General features: G+C 44.3%; 1 protein-coding gene across 3 annotated transcripts in view; it reads right to left on the minus strand.

Annotated features, from left to right (window-relative positions):
* Positions 1-5013: 5013 nt before the first annotated feature.
* PAX3 (paired box 3) overlaps positions 5014-18763 on the minus strand; it is a 98548-nt gene continuing 84798 nt past the window's right edge. For 2 of the 3 annotated variants that reach the window (XM_025441993.3, XM_025441992.3), the window contains exons 8-9: positions 6215-6461; positions 5014-5784 (exon numbers count right to left, since the gene is read on the minus strand). In XM_025441993.3, coding sequence (XP_025297778.1) covers positions 5750-5784; positions 6215-6461 — 282 coding nt within the window. In that variant the 3' untranslated portion in view covers positions 5014-5749. The remainder of the gene's footprint in view (positions 5785-6214; positions 6462-18763) is intronic. The other variant, XM_025441994.3, reaches the window with a different exon arrangement.

Genomic DNA, 18763 nt, shown 5'->3' on the forward strand with positions numbered 1-18763 from the left:
CAGCCAGAGCTATGACGGTCTCATAGTGCAATGCCAGTCCAACAGCAATTTCACAGATCTCACCATTGTTCGGCATCACTGAGCTGCTGCCTCTTCACATCTTTCCTTCTGGTTTGAAAACTGGTGGAAGATAAGGCTAAGGGGACTCCATATATCAAAGTGACTTCTCGCAGCTGTGCTGTGATGAAGGACCCTGACCATGACTTCGAGCCCTAGAAAACAGGTCCAGTTGCCTGGTAAACTGTGGCCCAGGATTCAATCCAGCCAAAGGCTTCTCTCTACACTCTTGCTTCATCGATCCTTTCTGTGCCATCTCTCTGGATTCTGAGTCACAGATCTGGGTGGGTCCAGACACTAGAGTTTGTTTGTTGGTTTGTTGTTGTTGTTGTTTTGTTTTCCATAATTAGGTTACCGTACAGCTAGGGCTGGGAACCAGTACTCTCAGCAATCAACCAACTGGCTCTTTCACTGCCTTGTGCATCTGCATCAGTCAGAAAACCAGAAATATGGCTCTCAAGTGACTTTTTAGGTCTCCCTGCCTCCGCTCTTTCCCAAAGGCTTTGTACTAATCTAATCTCAAGACAATCTGTGTACCTTTGGTTTTACATTAGCCACTCAGCTAGCTGGTCCCATTACCCAGGGATCACTGCAACATCAAACTTGTTCGCTCTAATCCACACACGCTTGAGGTTGAGCTCCTTCTTCAAAAGGTGTTGTTGGGACAGTACAAGAGAGGCACTTTTCATTCACTCACTTATTTATTCATTTATTCATAAACAGAAACTGAGTGCTCATTATGGATCAGACACGGTGCTAGGTTCTTGGGAGAAAATGGTCTGTGATACCAAAGAATAGATCTATGAGAGAGAGACTAGCTTATATCACCAGCATTGGACAAGAAGCCTGATTCTGGGTCTGTTTTTTCTCTTCCTTTCACATATCATCCAACACAGATTCCAGACCCATGAGTGCTTGTCTAGGGCTGATGCTGGCCTCGTGGATTGCTTTGCATAAAAACTGCCACTTGCCATTTGCTCTACTCCTCAATGTTTGACACCAGTTCTCCTGATCCATAAATGATCAAACACCAAAATTCATTTACTCAGAATGATTGAGGCCCAAGCCTTCATCCCCAAATAGATTTCCTTTCTATAGACATCTTGGTTCTGGTTCCATGTGGTAATTATGTAGTTTGAGGATGGAGTCTTCCATGCCATGTCTGCACAAAAGACATCAATCAATCCATCTCCTCCCCCCATTTAAGACTCTTTTGAAATTCACATCCATGAGCCAGTGACCCTGTCCGTTGTGCTGGTTCCACTGCCAGCACTAATGAAGATTCCTCCTAACACAGAACGTTCCCCAAATATCCAAGTGTATGTGAAAATATCTTTCCAAGTGGGGCCAAAAAACATGTTTGTGTCCATCACAGATGTGGAATATGACACCTATTCTTAGGAAAATGGCTGCCGAGGATGGAATGACTCAGCAATGGACATTAGTAATTCCATTATTTAATAATTTTAAGTTCTAATGTTTAGTTTTCCCTTTTAAGTTCTCAAACTAAATTGTATAGCTATATGGGCAAAGGCGAACCCCTCTATGTAGAGTCAGATTCAGGCTCAGTTGAAAGTTCAAAGTCCTTAGATATAGCTTGTCCCAGGGAATGAGAGCAAGGACTCTGACAGGGGGAGTTTGGATTGTGGGAACCAAGTCCTCATTCCTCTGGACATTGATTAGATACAAACCAAAAGAGAATTTTTTTAAGTCAGGGAAAAATTGATTTATAGCGATTTTCAACATAGGAAATAAGAAATGAGCAATAGGGGCAGCCCGGGTGGCTCAGCGGTTTAGCGCCGCCTTCAGCCCAGGGCCTGGAGTCCCAGGATCGAGTCCCGCATCAGGCTCCCTGCAGGGAGCCTGCTTCTCCCTCTGCCTGTGTCTCTGCCTCTGTGTGTGTGTGTGTGTGTGTGTGTGTGTCTCCCATGAATAAATAAATAAAATCTTAAAAAAAAAATACTGAGCAAGAGACCTCAGAGATATGCAGAAATAAGGGCATAAAAAAGTATATCAAAGAGATATGAGCAGAGTACCTGGGGGACTCAGTCGGTGAAGCATCTGCCTTCGGCTCAGGTCATGGTCTCAGGGTCCTGGGATCAAAGCCTGTGTCGGGCTCCCTGCTCAGCGGGGAGCCTGCTTCTCCCTCTGCCTGTGCCCCTGCCCTGCTCATTCTCTCGCTCGCTCTCTCTCTCTCGCTCTCTCGCTCTCTCTCAAATAAACTTTTTTTAAAAATTCTTTAAAAAGGGAGAGAGATGAGCCATGTGTGCCAAATTCTAGGACTGAGAGAGGAGAGGATGACACGGAAGGTGGGTTCCTGTCGCGTAGTCTCACCTCCTGGAAGCATTGCTCTCTTGTCCTGGGTGCGAATTACTTTTCGTAATACCTGCTTTCAACCTGCCTTTGACATGAGGATGCGCTGCTATGACGGAGTGCGTGTTGCCGCCAGGATCTGGAACACCAAGACGGCCCGCCCGGCGGGGCAGAGGTCAAAGGCTGCTTCTACTGTTTCTGATGACTTATGATGTCGGCCGGACTAAGGACTAGCTCGGGACCTCGGTGCACTCATCTGTCACTTGGGGCTAAGGTTGCCCACCTCACAGGATTGGGGGAGGACAAGACAACAAAAATGTTTAGTAAAGATCACCTTCCTTTCGTCTTCTTAAAATATTTTTGGAATAGACAATTGTCAGGAAAAGAGCAACATATTTGACTGGAAGGACGAGCACGTGAGCTAAGAACATCTAACACATTTAAAGAATTCGGAAATTTCACCTACTGCCCTTCAAGTCCAGGGTTGTTTGGGTTTTTGTTTGTTTATTTATTCATGAGAGACAGAGAGACAGACAGAGAGAGAGAGAGGCAGAGACACAGGCCGAGGGAGCAGCAGGCCCCATGCAGGAAACCGACACGGGACTCGATCCCGGGACCCCAGGATCACACCCCAAGCTGAAGGTGGCGCTAAACCGCTGAGCCACCCAGGCTGCCCCAAGTCTGGGGGTTTAGGAAGACATGCCTTAGATCAGCACTGAGGAGCAGAAGGTTCTGCAATGACAGCCGGGCCCTGATCCACGTGGCCCCATATGCCCACTTGAGAGGCAGCTGGTGCACCTGCGGGGTCAAGTGTTTAGCTTTGTTCACTTCTAATTATTATAAATTTGAAGAGCCACGCGTGGCTAGCCGCTGACTGAATTGGACGGAGCTCCTTTAGATCTTTCTGGATCTTTGACCATAAGGTGGGTTTTCCGTCACTGGTCTGGACTTAAGGAGGCAGAAGGGGGAGTATGGGTGCATAGGCTCTGGAATCGGTCTGCCTGGACTCAAATCCCAGCTCTGCCGCCGGTTCATCTCACATAAGCATCTTATGCCTCAGTTTCCTCCTCTGTGAAATAGGAATGTCAATGACGCCTGCCTCACAGAAGATGTCGGGAGGAGTAAATGGGTTAACGCAAGTAAGAGCCTCAGAGGGTGTTGTGATTATTTGCTCGATAAAAACAGTCTTCACGCTTTCTTGCGACTGTGCATTTCCTCCCCCGGCGCGCCACGAGGCTGTCAGCATCGCCCAACGCCAGGACCAAGCACCACGCTTGGCACGTTCAGACTCTCGGTCAACGGTTTGCAAAGTATTGAAGGGAGAGAGGGAGCAGGGGAGGGACGCAGGAAAGGAAGGGGAGCAGAAGGAGGAGGAAAGAATGAATGAAATGGGCTGCGAGGTTTGCCATGAAGGGTGAAAAAAGCTTCTAAAATAAAATGAATGACACAATATGAAAGCTTTCAATAAAAATTCCGGTGGCGATGACCACTGGGGATGAAGACGGAGAAGGCACTCTGTCTGGAAGACACGATCCCGCCGTGATAGTGAAGGGATTTGCTAGCTCCGAGGACCAGAGAGAGGGAAACGTGGACGTAAGGGCCTTTCTAATACCACGTCTACAAATGTTAAAGCTTCCATCACTTAAAAAGTGTGCTTCGCCAAGCTTCTTCCAGAGAACACGAGAGTGGGATGTGTGACCCTATCTGATCCCAAAGGGCCCCGCTGGCCTCAAAGCACGTGTTCTGGTCACTTTTCAGATGCAAGTTTTTATTGGCGCTATATTCACCGCCAGTTCCCCCAAAAAAGCAGTGCTGGGCAAATTCTCATAACTGTTTATTCATTATAAATAGTAAATATTTACTGCACTTTTTACATGAAAGACATTTTTACAACACATCGTTGTTGGTTGAGGCTGCAACACAAAGATAGCACTTCTCTCGACCCATCACCCTCTACGACCAATGTATGAACTAACCTGAAACTACGTCTAGTCTCACTAACCCACTACGTCATCGCTCCTAACTCTAAAGGGAATGTATTTGTGCCTACCTCGTTCATGGTTCCAAGAATTGAAAGAAATAAATAACACTGCCTTCCACCTTCTCGTTCCTCTTAACACCTCGAAAAACAAATTTATTGACATTCTACAATGTCACCACACAAACGTATGTAAACCTCAGTTCCTATAATCTTTTAATATTGGGTATCCTTGTATAATTTAAACAGTACATGAGAGCCACGTGGACATTTCTGCTCTTGCCCTGCCTTTCATAGAAAAAGAGAAGAATGTAAACGTCGTCATCTTAAAAGTGTTATTCTGGAACACGGTCTCTAGTCCAAAGGAGCAAGCCGGGTGTTGGATGTCCATTAAATGGCGAACGTCACGCATCCTACTGCAATGAATCATGGGCTGCGAAAATAAAGCACCTGCAAAAATAGAGTTCTGATTCTGTTTCTACGGCCCTGGCCGTGGCCAAAGCGTCCGTGAGGTACACAGTATTGCACACCGATAAGCAGCTGTGGGAATGCTCGTCACTTCTTCTCCACCGCGCCCTCCCCCACCCGGCCAGGTTGGCTTCAAAATGAAAATGAACGGGGAGAAATTGTCCCATACCTGCCCCCCCCCCCCCCCCCCCCGGGGAAGGAGACGAGCTTCTCTTCCTGCCATCCCACATCCTGGTAGCAAGGCCGTCCGCCCGGGATGTTTATTGACAACCGGGTTACCAATGAGGACGAGATCACAAATAATTTATTTGGGAGGTCCTTTACATCTAGCCTAACTTCCTAAAAAAAAAAAAAAAAAAATGGTGCCATTTCTTTTTATATCAATTTCCAGTGTGTAAAAGTCAAGGACTCCTCCATTCCTGCTTCGGTACGTGAGCAGTTTTTCAATTGTCTAAGTGTCAGCATCGAGCGTCAACCGGGTTATATTTAGAGTGCTCTCCGCCTAGGTTTTAGTACATTCTGCGTGCCTGAGCCAGTCCGGATGAGCCTCACACACACAGACACGCGCGCACGCGCACGCACACACACAAATGGAATGTTTTAGCTCCTTGATCATCGGCACTAAAGAGTCGGGGGATTTGATGTGTAGCCACGTTCAATCATTGCCTTAAAATGTTGCATTTATCTTTTGACTGTTCCAGGCCTGCCTTCCTTCCGCTGCTTCTGTCCGACATGTTCAAAAGAATTTGAAACCAACTACTGGAGGAAAAAAAAAAATCAATCACTCTTCTCCGTCTCCTTGGAGAGACTGCCCCCCACCCCACCCCACCCCAAAAAAAAGGTGATTTGCTTTTTTTTCTGAGAAGATCCTTCACGTGGAGGCTGTGGAGACCGGAAACAGGGCCAGTTTGAGCTTCCAAGTGGACAGTTCACTTAGGCGATATCTGGCTTGAGATAATGAAAGGCACCTGTAAGGAAACACACGTAGCTTTTTAGGTCACGCTAGGACAACTCACAGCACGGGGCAAAATCAGCTACAGGCTGACAATGTCATATTTAATACCGTGGTATCAAAGGATCGAGACTAATATTTTTATTCCTGAGACAAGTTTGACACAAGTCTGTGTCCTTGGGATTATACCCCAGATGATCCTTGAGCTGACCTCATTAAGAACATGTGTTTCTAATGCCAGGGGTTGTTTCATTTTGGCCAACCCTCGTGTTTTACCTAGTGGCAATCAGGTTTCACATCTCAGCAATTAATAACCGCAAGATGTTGTTGACATCGGTCAAGAAAATAATTATGCAAGGGGGCCCCGGCCGGAACCGTCGGCCGCTTCGCCACGAGGCTGCCAGGGGCCGCCGGGCCCATCCCGCCCCCGAGGGACCGAGGCTCACTTTGTCCGTACTGCCCGTACTGGTAGCCCGGCACCGGGTCCATGCTGTAGCCCGTGCTGCTGTAGGTGGGTGGACAGTAGGACTGAGACGTCGGCAGGCTGTCCAAGCTCTTCATGTGGTCTAGTCTCTGGCTGCAGCTGGCCGACACCGTGGTGGCAGGTTCCAGGCCCCCGGTGAGAGGCGACAGAGCGTAGTCGGTCTGGGGCTGGTGCGGCACGCCGCCGTGGTTGGCCAGCAGTCCCATTACCTGGAGGGGACAGGCGGTGAGCTCGCGGGGCGCCTTTGCCGACCGGCTCTTACGGCCCAGCTGTCGGCAGGGGGCTGGGTGCCACGGGGGGGGATGCTGGGTGCCGGGTGCCAGGCCGGGGGGTGCCCAGGGGAACGGCGGGTTCGAGGCGCAGGGGGGACACGCGGAGAGCGAGCCTCGCCGCGCCTCCAGGGATAAAATCGGACTAGAATTTCTAAATAAATAAATAAATAAATAAATAAATAAATAGAATATCAAAGATGGGGGGAGGAAGGGGGAACAGAAGGAAGGAGGGAGGAATTATATCTGTTCATATCAAACACAGAATAATCATATGTACATCTGGAAGTTTCACATGTGACTTTAAACAGACAGTAGCTTATATATATTTTAAAATTCGATGGATTCAAATAAAATTTTGTGTATGTTTTAAGACACCTGCGTCTGTTCTTGTAGTATCCCCTCTTTTGTTTTTTTTTTTTTTAAGAGATTTTTATTTATTTATGAGAGACACAGAGAGAGAGGCAGAGACACAGGCCGAGGGAGAAGCAGGCTCCATGCAGGGACCCGATGCGGGACCCGATCCTGGGACTCCAGGATCACGCCCTGGGCTGAAGGCGGTGCTAAACCGCTGAGCCACCCAGGCTGCCCACGTAGTATTCCCTCTTAAGAAAGTTCCTCTCCTTATCTTGGCCATCCTTAGGTCATCAGAGATAATTAGTCTCTCCCTGATGCCCCAGAGGGCTTAACTCATCCCTCGCACTGTGCAGTCATGACTTTGGTCACCTATTTTGAATTATGAGAGTTTTGAGGGCAATAACCTACTCACCTTTATATTCCTAGCACCTAACATGGTACTTGACACATATTAGGGAGGGAGGGAAGGAAAGAAGGAAGGAAGGATGATGGATGGATGGACCTGGTAATTAACTCTCCACCAGGTAAGTAACTGCCTCCGTGACTTGTCTTCTCATTTCGTATCTAAACATTTAATATACAAGAAGGTGTTAAAAGGGAAGAAAAGCTCCAAATGCAAGCACGTTGTAAAAACTCTGTTCAGTTTTGTAAATAACCCTGAAGAACGAGAACTGTTAAAAGGAAAAACAAAAACAAAACCCCACCACCACCTTGTGATCACAGAACAAGGTTCAGATCGCACAGGGATGTGTTTTGCACACTCAAGCTCGCTGACCCTTGCAGCTCCTGGCCATGGAAGTAAGTGGCTAATTAATCTGGCAGCTGGAAAGGCCACCAGAGGGTGGGAGTGACTCTTCTCCACCCCGTCCCATCTAGCGGCAGGGGTCACGAAATAACTGCAGAAGAAATCAGGTACTGGGTGAAGAGCCTCCAACAAAGGGTGACCTGTTTCCCGAGTGTGTGGGTGCAGGAGCCCTTTGCCGCACATGAGGCCGTGATATCTCTGCCATAGCTGAGGAAGCCTGAAGCACACAGGGGTTGAAGTTGCAAGAACAAGAGGGGAGGTTAGCGGGAAGCCCCGAGCCCTGACTTCGGCCTCATGGTGTCCACCAAGGTCATCCAGGACACAGAACCCGGGATGTTAGGGGTGCCAGCAAGGTGGGACAGAGGGACTAGTCTTGCATCCCAGAGAAGATGGCTTAAATTAGATTCCAAAACCAACGATGCCACAATCCCCTTTGGGAGGTGTCTGGGTGATCCTCATAGCTAAACAAAATCTGCTTGAAATTCAGCTTTAAACTGATCTATTTTCAACAGCCCCAAGAGACAAAAGGGGCAGGTCTGCTCACCACCTTCTATGGAAGACCCTTTTTGCCTCTATTTTAAACCAACCACCAATTTCCCTCACCTTTCCCTGTATGTCTCCTTGTCTGCCTTCTCATCTGAGTTGTGGGTGTGAGCGTGTGGGAAGTGGGGGCCAGCATGCGGAAAGCAACATGGCAAGACCCACTTTTTTAAAGATGGTCCAGGGGACCTAAATTTTCTTGAGTTATATGGTGAAATAGCATTTTAAAAAGCTTTAAGAACGATTTGTATTCTAAAAAATAATCCTATGTGACAGAGAGTAGTTTTATTTCACTGGGGATTTGGGGAAAGTGAGAGTCACAAAATAAAGAGCCAGTAGATTCAGAATTCCAGGACAGTCACCAGAACGTGGGGCCCTCATGGGCTCTACCCAACACTGTTTATAGTAATTACTTCATTTTCTCATTTAAAAAACCTGAACATAACCCAGAATGCATTTAAGTTATTTTCTGAATGTTCTTCCACCTACATGGCTTTGTTTTTGTTTTTGGGGTTTTGGGTTTTGGGTTTTTGTTTTGTTTTTTGTTTTTTTTGCCTCTGAGTTTGTACAGGTGATTTATGGTACATATACTTGAAAGATTCACAAAAATGCTATTGATATACTAATTTATTATTAAGCATTTTATTGCAGCCCAAATTATTCAGGCATGTCTACTAGAAGAAAAGGATCTAAAATAGAGGTTGTTCAGTGTCAAGCATGTCATGCTCCCTTTCAACTCAAAGGTACCTCTTTGGTCTGATGAGCAAGAATGGATGGGGAAGATAAAAATATAACAAGTGTGACCACGTCCATGATAATGACACAGGGTGCAAATATTTTACTGTAAATAAACTGTGCTAAGTAAAAACAAACACTTAGGGGGAAAAAAGCAATTTTGTGATTATGTTAATCCAGAGAAGAAAAAAATGGCCAATGGACCGGGATAAAATAGAGTCATGTTTAAATCAATAGCATCCTTCATGAAAATACTTACTTGAAACTTAGTTAAAATTATATCACTTTAAGGGAAAATGGAAAACTCTAAACACAATCATAGTTGAAGAGTCAGAGCAAAATGTTATTCAAAAAATGCACACTCTCCCATGAGCTATATGTACATTTGTGTGATAAACTTTTTTTAAGCCTCTGCCATATATTTCTCGTTTGCATAACTTTGAAAGCAGTAATAATTCTGTCCACGGGAGGAAACCATGAAGATTGTAAAAGAGAAGAAATGACTCCTTCCTGTAAGCAAAATTCAGCTTATGATGTTCATGGAGCAACTTTCTGCAGTTATTGATTTAGAAAATACTTTAGGACAGGTCTTTACATCTAAGACCTAGAAGTACATCTCCCGGAGGATGGATAAGACACAGAGCAACATCCCAGGGCAACAGAAAGATAGTCCCTTAAGGTTCCAGGACACGGTGTCCTTAAGACGTTGGGAGCATGACCCAATGGAACAGAAGGAATCCATGCAGGGTCTTCCTTTCAGTATCACCCATGGCACATACTGGAAAGCCAGGGACAGTTTCTGCTGGAGCAAGAGCCCTTAGCTCAGCAGCCCTGCATTTGCCATGGCTAATGTGAAAAATTAAAAGGACCAACGATCAATTATCCTTGCTCCCCTTGACTTCCCTGATAGAGTCCAAGAGACAGACATTCTACCACAAGTTCTAATTTCCCCTGCGATGGTCACAATTTGTCATCGCGATTTCTTTCTTGAGAATTGTATAAGGAAGGGAAAGAGGCACTAATACTCTCCTACCTATGGCCCAAAATGGAAATTAACAAATAATTAGAAACTAATATGGTTTATTTCTATATTTCATGTGGATAAAACATGAGAAATAGACACATCTTTTTAAGAACTTCTAATTGAAAATTGAAAAGGAAATCTGTTGGAAAATAAAAATAGTGAACATATCAATACAAAATGCATTACTTTCCCCTAACATCATTTAAAACCTCAAACCTCTATGGAAGGGTCCCATTACACTTTTATGTACATTTCTTTAAAAGCTATTTTGTATTTCATGTGGTTGGAGGGAAGCTATGGAAATTTCTTTTTCGCTGTACAAACAAGTTGGTAAATGAACTTCTTTTTTTTTTTTTTTTTTTTTGGTAAATGAACTTCTTAAAACTCCCACAAATATGGTTATGGAATGTCTTCCAGTCATATTGTCTAAGAATATCGTCACCACTTCTTTTATATATATATATATATATATATATATATATATATATATATATGCTTTTCCTACAAGCCATATGTCATTCAAAAATCTAAGATAAAATCTTCATTTGCTGCAAAGTGGGGTGTCTCTCCTCCCACTCATAGACCACTAGTAAGCTGTTTCTACTAACAGGACTGGCATATTTGCCTGATTTTTTTTTAATTTGGGGTTAAGGGACGTATATTTATTATTTTTCAAAGAAAAATAAATAAACTCAGGGCTATTCATTTCTGTCTACGGAACACTGACCACACTCTTACTAAATGGCAGGTAAGTCCAGGAGATGCAATGACCAGAAAGAATTTTCCTATAATAACATTCCCTGTTCTGCCCACTGGGAAGGGATGTAGGAAGAGAATTTCGCATTGAGTACAACTCCTAGGTAACACGTCTGGGGAAAAAAACAACAACTATTAAGTATATTTGTAAATCGTTACCTCCAAAAACACTTCTGAGACAACCTTTCTAAACGGTTTTATGGATAACCTTTTTAAAAAATCCAAAGCCTTAGAATCGTGTGCCAACACTTACTCTGATCTCTCCGTCATTTGAATTATTAGAGACATTTTCAAAAGATTCTTGAAGGTCATTTCAAGTTTCAGAATTCCAAATAGGTTGTTTATATCTTGATTGGAAGATTATATGGTTCAGGAAAAATGAGCCTTTTTACCATTGCTTCATGCCATATTTCTCTTGAATTAATTTTCCTATCGTATGATTAAATATAAAAGATAAAAATCTGTAGGCCAAATGAAGACTTACGTTCAAAACGATGTATCTGGAAAATATTTGTCTTAGCCTAAGTGTTATGGTTTTGCTGTCAGTTGCAAGGGCTCAGAGCTAATCAGAAATCTCAAATGATTTAGCAAATTATGCTGTACATCCAGGCGCGTCTTTTTTCCTTAGTAGGGATCCTGGTTCGTGTCCTTACTTTCTTTTTGATTCTTAAGTAATCAGATATCCTTGTGATTTAACATTTAATGATACACGTTTCTGTATGTTTTAGAAAATATAGCTGTGAAATACAGCTACATATGATATAAAGAGGTTTGCTTTTTAAGTTTCTACCTTCCCCCTCCAAAACTGTGTTTACTGGCTATATATATTTTTAATTTGGATACAATTTATTTTCAAAACCAAGCCAAAATGCTCACATGTCTAAATGTGTTTTGCTAGCACAGATGCTACAGGAGTCCTCTGATGGTTAAATTTCACTGACTGTATCCTTGAGCCTTGAAATGCCTAAATGTGAACAACTGAGAACCAGAATGTTGCCTTCAGATTCAAATGCCTTAGGAATTATCCTGCAGTTGATTAGAATCTAAATAATTAGATTTTTGGCCCTGTCTGCTTAAAAGCTGTAAGAGGGAAGTTGCCTGAGGGCAGAAGTTTCTTTAAGGTAAGAATGGTGACCTTCTCACCCACACCCACAGTTACGGGGAGGGCATGCCCGCCCTTTCTTTACCCAACCAGATAGAAAAACCAGTGCTTGTAAAATATCCAGCTAAACACATCCTTCATTTTTATTTCAATCCTTGGCTTCTTAGCTTCTATTTTGCAAGGAGCTATGTTTAATATACATGATTAAAGAGTATGAGCGCCAGACAAGTGTGGCTCATATGCTGCATGTAATTCTAAGTTCTATTTGTAAAGAGCATAGTAAGTCTTGTCTCAGAAAAACTCTGAGTGACAGATGTGCTCTCCTCTGCAGCCCCATGACCCATCCCAGAATAACTTTTATGTCCTCAGTGCTTTAGAGCACCTACTTCTCAATAGAGCTAAGCTGTTAAATTGATAGCAATATTCTCCAGGCACTGCTGACTAAAATATAAATCCAGGCAAAACTCGACATAGGAACAGCTTGCAACAATGACGTGTACACCCACATACACACACGCGCATATATATATTGTTTACTTCCAGCCAATGATGATCGTGTCCATCTATTATCAATAAAATAAGGCCCATTCAGAAAAAGCCTATGCCACCTAAATGAAAAAGTATGCCAGTTAATACAGTTGGTATTTGACCATGTTAGACCCACCATGGGTCGTCATAAAATTCTCATATGTTTTAATTCATTTACGCATGCCTGCATTTAATATGCTTTGTGACCATGTCTACAATTAATATGATTTATGAGAAAAGAACATGTGCAATATTGGAGGTGGGGGGGGAGTGGATAGCATGGACTTTTTTTCTTCTATGAATGAAAAATATAACAAAACGGCTCAAGGAAAATTGTTGGCTGTTAGCCTATTAAGGTGGACCGACACAGCCCTGAGTTAACTTGAGGGAGTTAATGATATCCTCTTATCTGACCCTGACACATTTGCAGCATGTAATTTACAGAAGCTCTGTCCAGGGAATCTTGACAAATGCTCCTAACGATGTCAGGGCAATGTTCCATTCTAATGTAAAACAGATGTGGGTCAGATACCCTCATTCATCACTTAACATAGAGAGTCTCAAACTCTCTCTGGGAGGAATGGCATTACCTGCTGTTAACTCTTACCACCACCACCACCACCACCACCACCACCACCACCACCACCACTGCTGTCCTCCAAAAGGTAAGCCATCAAACCCGTCACCACTTCAAAAACCTGCCTGAACACATGACTGTGGAAAATCCGACATCTATCTTGGTTTAATTTCATGACTACCTCAGGACATGTTTGCTAAATACTAATTGACCCTTTGGGACCTAGGATTCCAAATCTAGGAAGGGAAAAGCTCTACACTTGGCCAGCCCACAGGACTTGAGGGAGACAGATTAAAACTTCATCTCTAATCGCCCATAAAGTAAACCTGCATTCAAGGAACTGCGGGGCAGATTCACACTCATGACCACTCATAAATGCAAATCTTGCTGCATCTTAACTGCCCAGCTCTAAGATACACACACACGTGTGCACACACACACACATACACACAAATATTATAAACTGGAAGTCTATGTTGGCTTCTAGAAAAAGGGATCTAAACTCTGCCCCTCTGAAACAAAGAATGTTGGGCAGCACTGTATTCTCTTTCCCCTGAAATTTTCCCTTGCACTCAATACCCTAACACAGAAGACAGACATTACAGCCTATTAAGGGAGGAAAACGGTGTGGCCCATCTCAACAAGGAAATCTCTTCTTTCCTCCAAACCCAGTGTGATGTAGGCAAATAGTTCTATGGCTGCCCAAAGTCAATGTCATAGGACTCCATCTACTAAATGCCTAAGATCACTGAAGAGAAGCTTCCCTACCCTTCTTTTCCTGTGAAAGAAAGTGTGTTCTCAGAAAGAGGAAAGAGTCAGCTGAAAAGACCAAGTGATACTAATTTAATGAGTAGATGTCAAGAGGGTTATCTCTATTAACCGTGGGAAAGCAGAGGACAGCCTTGCAGAAGCCTAAGAATGAATATACCTCTTAGGAAATACGTTCTGGCCTATTCCACAGGCTTTGTGGTGAGGCGGAATAAGCATCTGTACAAGATGCATGGAACCTTGTAGTAATTCTAGATATCGGACAACATCTGAGAGTACAGTCTCCCAAGAACAGCAGCTACTACCCCACTAACCTAAAAGCCTATGTATTTCAATTCCCTCCATTACCCCAGTTCCACGAGCGCTGAACAAATAGAGATGTTGTGCTGCTTTTCTATCTGAAAATTTACTTATGTCCTTGATCATAAATTGGCCAGTGGCTATGTCTCCTCTTGCATAGTCAACTGGATGTGTATGCTGGAACCATCTAGGGCCCACGGTGAAACCACTTACATAGTTCTTTGAGCTGCAGAAACGAACTCTGCTCCTCTAGGACTTAAAAATCCTCTAGGATTTATAAGGACAAAGTCCTTATAAATTTAGCGATTTATATTATTATTAAGGAGTCCTTATAATTTAGCAATTAAAAGAACATTCCCCGCTTGATAACTCAAAATTACTTGGTAAGATCGTCCCTTACTTTCTAAGACTTTTCCATTGCATCTGTTGTTTTAACTACCTTTACTCTTTCCTGAAAGAAATAGCATAGCCTCTATCAGATTTGCTTATCTTTGAGGAATCCAGGACCACAGGAGCTGGCTATAGATCTTTAAAAATGTGTTCAGGTCAATATTACATTTCAGTAAATCAAAATAAGAATAATAAAAGGAAACCATTAGCATAACCCGGTCTTTTCCCCCACTCCTGGCCCCATCCATGGTATAAAGGACCGTTGGCTCTTATTACTGCCATCCTGAGTTCTTATGTTATTGCAAACTGAATTTCTCAAACACAACCAAGTTCTGCACATTGTATTTCTAGGGACTATCATGTCTCAAACACATTACAATTACTGGCTCCTGAACGGACACCCGTTCAAGTCCTTAGTTCTTTAAAATGTCTGAGTAGAATACCTGAGAACACTCCAGTCCACCACGAAACTGCCTTTCTTTTCAGTTTCCACATTTGCCATCTTTGGCAGGACAAACACAAAGGTTTTGTTTTGTTCTGTGTCGTCTCCCAGAGGTTCCCAGCTATTTTGGAGTAAACAGTAGTGAGAGGCCTGCTGCAATCGCATGAGTGCTTGACCAAAAAGCGTTTGAATTTCCAAAGTACCGTGTTTCTCAGCCTCACTCTGTAGGACGATTCTTTTTTCAGACCTTCCCAGTCTGACAAGATGAAACAGAGGCTCAGATAGTCTAGGCAACCTGCCCGAAGACACCCAGCTGGCGAGTGACGCCTGAGCTTAGGAATCTGTGCTTTTGACCTGGAGGCCCCTTCTTTACATCAGGGTGTTCCATCCCCACAGCAGTCGAGTCACTATACAGGAGCTCCTTCCTCTCTCTACGTCTATCTGAACATTTTTAAGCAGTTTACAGCCTCTTCCTTAAAATTACTCTTTTGCCTGCTAAGTTATCATACAGATGGGGGTACGATGGTGGAAGGGGAAGATAACATCGGACATCACATACAAAGAAGAATCACGCGTAAAAAAAACAACAAAAAAAATCAAGGCAGACGTCTTAGACGTGGACTAATCGTGAGCGGGTCTCCACCCATGTTTTGTCTCACTCAGCACTTCCTAGGAAATGTTCCTCGAAACCTGATAGTTTAATATGCAGCCAAAGGGCTCCACAGTTAAACCAGAAAACGCTGAGTGAGACAAACATGTTTCCACACTGCGAGACTTGTCAGAGCCTTAGTAGGCTAATGTGCCCTGGGACTTTGAAAGGCGGCGGGGTTGGGGGGAGCCTGGGCGGGGGGCTCTGTTGGTGAAGCACCTGCCTTGGGCTCAGGTCATGATCCTGGGTCCTGGGATCGAGCCCATGCCAAGCTCCCTGCTCAGGGGGAAGCCTGCTTCTCCCTCTGCCTCCTCCTCCCCACTCGTGCTCGGTTTCTCTCTCTCAAATAAATAAATAAAATCTTAAGAAAAAAAAAAAAAGAAGAAAGAAAGAAAGAAAGAAAGAAAGAAAGAAAGAAAGAAAGAAAGAAAGAAAGAAAAGAAAGAAAGAAGAAGGGCTATAATTTGTAACATTTAGCAAACTGTTGATTCAGAATCCATTCTCCCCAAACCGCCATTTCAGGCAGCCCACTATGGGGTCCGAGGCTTTATGATGAGGCCCTGCTTTTTTCCTGGGTGTTCCAGGATGATCGGGACCCAGTCCCACGCCTCTAGAAGCTCCTGGTGAAGGGGGCCGTGGCGCATTGTCATATAATACAGCCTGGTTGTGTTGTGTGTTTTCACAAGGTACAAAGACACCAAGGTACATCAACGGAGGCTGAAAGAAAAAATTCTACCTGCAGGGTTGCCACTGACCTACAAATTTTCTGGTGGAGTCACACAGATAGAGGCTCAGCGTTGCAGATGGTTCGTCAATCAAAAGTTTAATTAGATCCTTCTAATGCAAGCTGCCCAAAATGAGACCTCAGCTTTTGGTGAGATGAGAAGATAAGTTATTTATTTTAAATAACGCCCGCTGCCTTCAGGGGTTCAGCGCTGGGAACGGGCTGCCATCCTGTCACAGGTAGGAAAGATTCCCTTCCGGGTGGAAATCCACCCTGTGAGTCTCCAAAATTCGTGGTCTCACAACTGCCCATCTTTTTTCGTTGACCAGCAGGAATGATGCAATCACTAACCTCCGGTACTCTAGTTCACTCAACTCTAGCTAAAATGTCAAGAGTAATTTTTAAGTATTATACCGTACATTCAAAAATACACACCTCTGATGAGACCCAGACTGTTTCGCAGAAACAGATTTCTTTAGAAAAAAAAGAAAACAAAAAATAGTACACAACTAATGAGTAAGTCCAGTCCTCTGTGTCTGCAATACAAAGCATACATTCAGCCCCTAATTGAATAAATATGCAAGTATTCAGATTTCTGTAGATATTGCCATTTTGCAAATGCAGTAATAAATTAAAAGCTTTACATCGCATTCCAACCACATATAAAGGGTTGATTCAGACCCTTGGCCTCACACTAGAATCCAGCACGGCTTGCCTATGCCTTACTGGCTACAAAGACAAACTTTTTATTCTAGTAGCTTAGTTGTAGGCCTAGCTATCGCACTCCATTGTGCCTCCCTGATGGCTAAAGGAATTCAAATGGGCCCCCAAACCAGAGGGTTGCTTCATCCGATGTGTCCAACGTACGGGGGAAAGCAGCTGACGGTGTTTCTCTTTGAATCAGTTCAGCAGACACACACACACTTAATTCGGCAAGAAAGGTTTGCTTGTGGCTCATTTCAGGGAGATGATGTAAGGCTCGGTCACTGATGCTGCTGCTCCCTGCCTTCTTTAAAAAAAAAAAAAAAAAAAAAAAAGGAATTTGGGCCAAGTAGTTGTTTCTTGCAAAACTCTCTCGCAATCCGTAACAAAGTCAAGAGGCCCTGCCAGAGGTGACATAAAGCAGGGCTCGCCGCCTCTTCTGTGAGGGGAGCAAGTGCCTGGGCTCCGGCCTGCCCTGTTCCCACAAACGGATTACAGCGACGTGCCCCCAAGGAGCAGAGCCCACTGGAAACACGTGTGGTCACCGGTGATCCTGGTGGAGCCCAGGTGGGCTCATTGACGGGCATAAGCAGCCTGGAGCCTTCGCAACCCCACGTGCCTCTGCATCCCTGCCTCGAGCTCCCAGGCTGCCCCAGAGATGAAACAGAAGGAGGCTGGGGGCGGGGGCAGCCTCTTTTGCATGGAATGTCTCTCCGGCCCAGCTTTGTTTGACACCCAACCAATCTCCTTAATCAAAATCACTCCCTTTTCCTCCACAGGTGAGTTTCTGGAGAGTGTAAAGGGAAGGAAGTGCCTCTGTTGGGAAGCGGGTTGGTGGCAGGCCACCTGCCAGTCTGGCTCTGCACGGGGCTAAGGGCATCGATTCTGCAACCTGTGGGTGAGATGGACCAAACCAACGGCCTGGCCTTGAGCAGATTCTGCACGTGTCCCCCAAGATGGCCAAAGAAACAGCCGGAATGGAAGCCGGCCCCGCCAGCAGGGTCAACCTTACCACCTTCCCGTGGATCAATGGTCTAAGAAAAGGTCAAGGAGTTACCAGGCCACGGTGCAAAAGATTTCTCCTTCCATGCATGCAGCAAAAAAACATCCATCACAACTGTTCCTAATGACGATACCTCATCCACGTAACAAGCTGATCCGCGGTAAAGCCCCTATTCCTTCGCTGGACAAAGAACCATCATCTTGCCCTGCAGCTAAGGAATCTGAGATAATTGTGAACACTGTGGTGCAAGAAATGACAAGCAAAATCAAAAGGATTCTTGAGTTCTGTGTACACATATTAACACTTAAATGCTTCTCCCTAATAAGTTTCGGGATTAACAAATGTTTGTCAAAAGACACTGGGCTAAGCAATTGAAATCTGATTTGAAATGGAACCACGATGGTCTAATACATATATGCATGAAATGAAGAAGCTCCCTAACAAGCGTGGCTGCCACCAAATATGCAATTTACATACATTACACACTAATAATCTCAATTTTAATATTATTCTTTAAAGGCAACGGGATGGGTGGTTGACTTAAAGGTTTGCTTTTGTAAAATGTGAATAAGAACAAAAGTTGATCCCAGTTGTCTTCTGCCATTAACCACAGCCTCGTCCGTATGACGGTCTATCTGCTCTTTCTTGGGTCTGTCCCATCCCCACAGAGCTGTGATCGTGCGACCACACTTGACGGACGCGTGGTCCACAGGCTCGATGAGGTGTGCAGACCTATGTATGCTCCATTTCGGAAGTGTTGAGCGGCAAGCAAACATCCAAGCATTTTTAAGCCTGGTACGCAGGACTTTATGGGAATTTTTTTCTTTCCTCAGTAGATTA

Source organism: Canis lupus, chromosome 37 (genome assembly GCF_003254725.2).
Source record: "Canis lupus dingo isolate Sandy chromosome 37, ASM325472v2, whole genome shotgun sequence".
Lineage (NCBI taxonomy): Eukaryota > Metazoa > Chordata > Mammalia > Carnivora > Canidae > Canis > Canis lupus.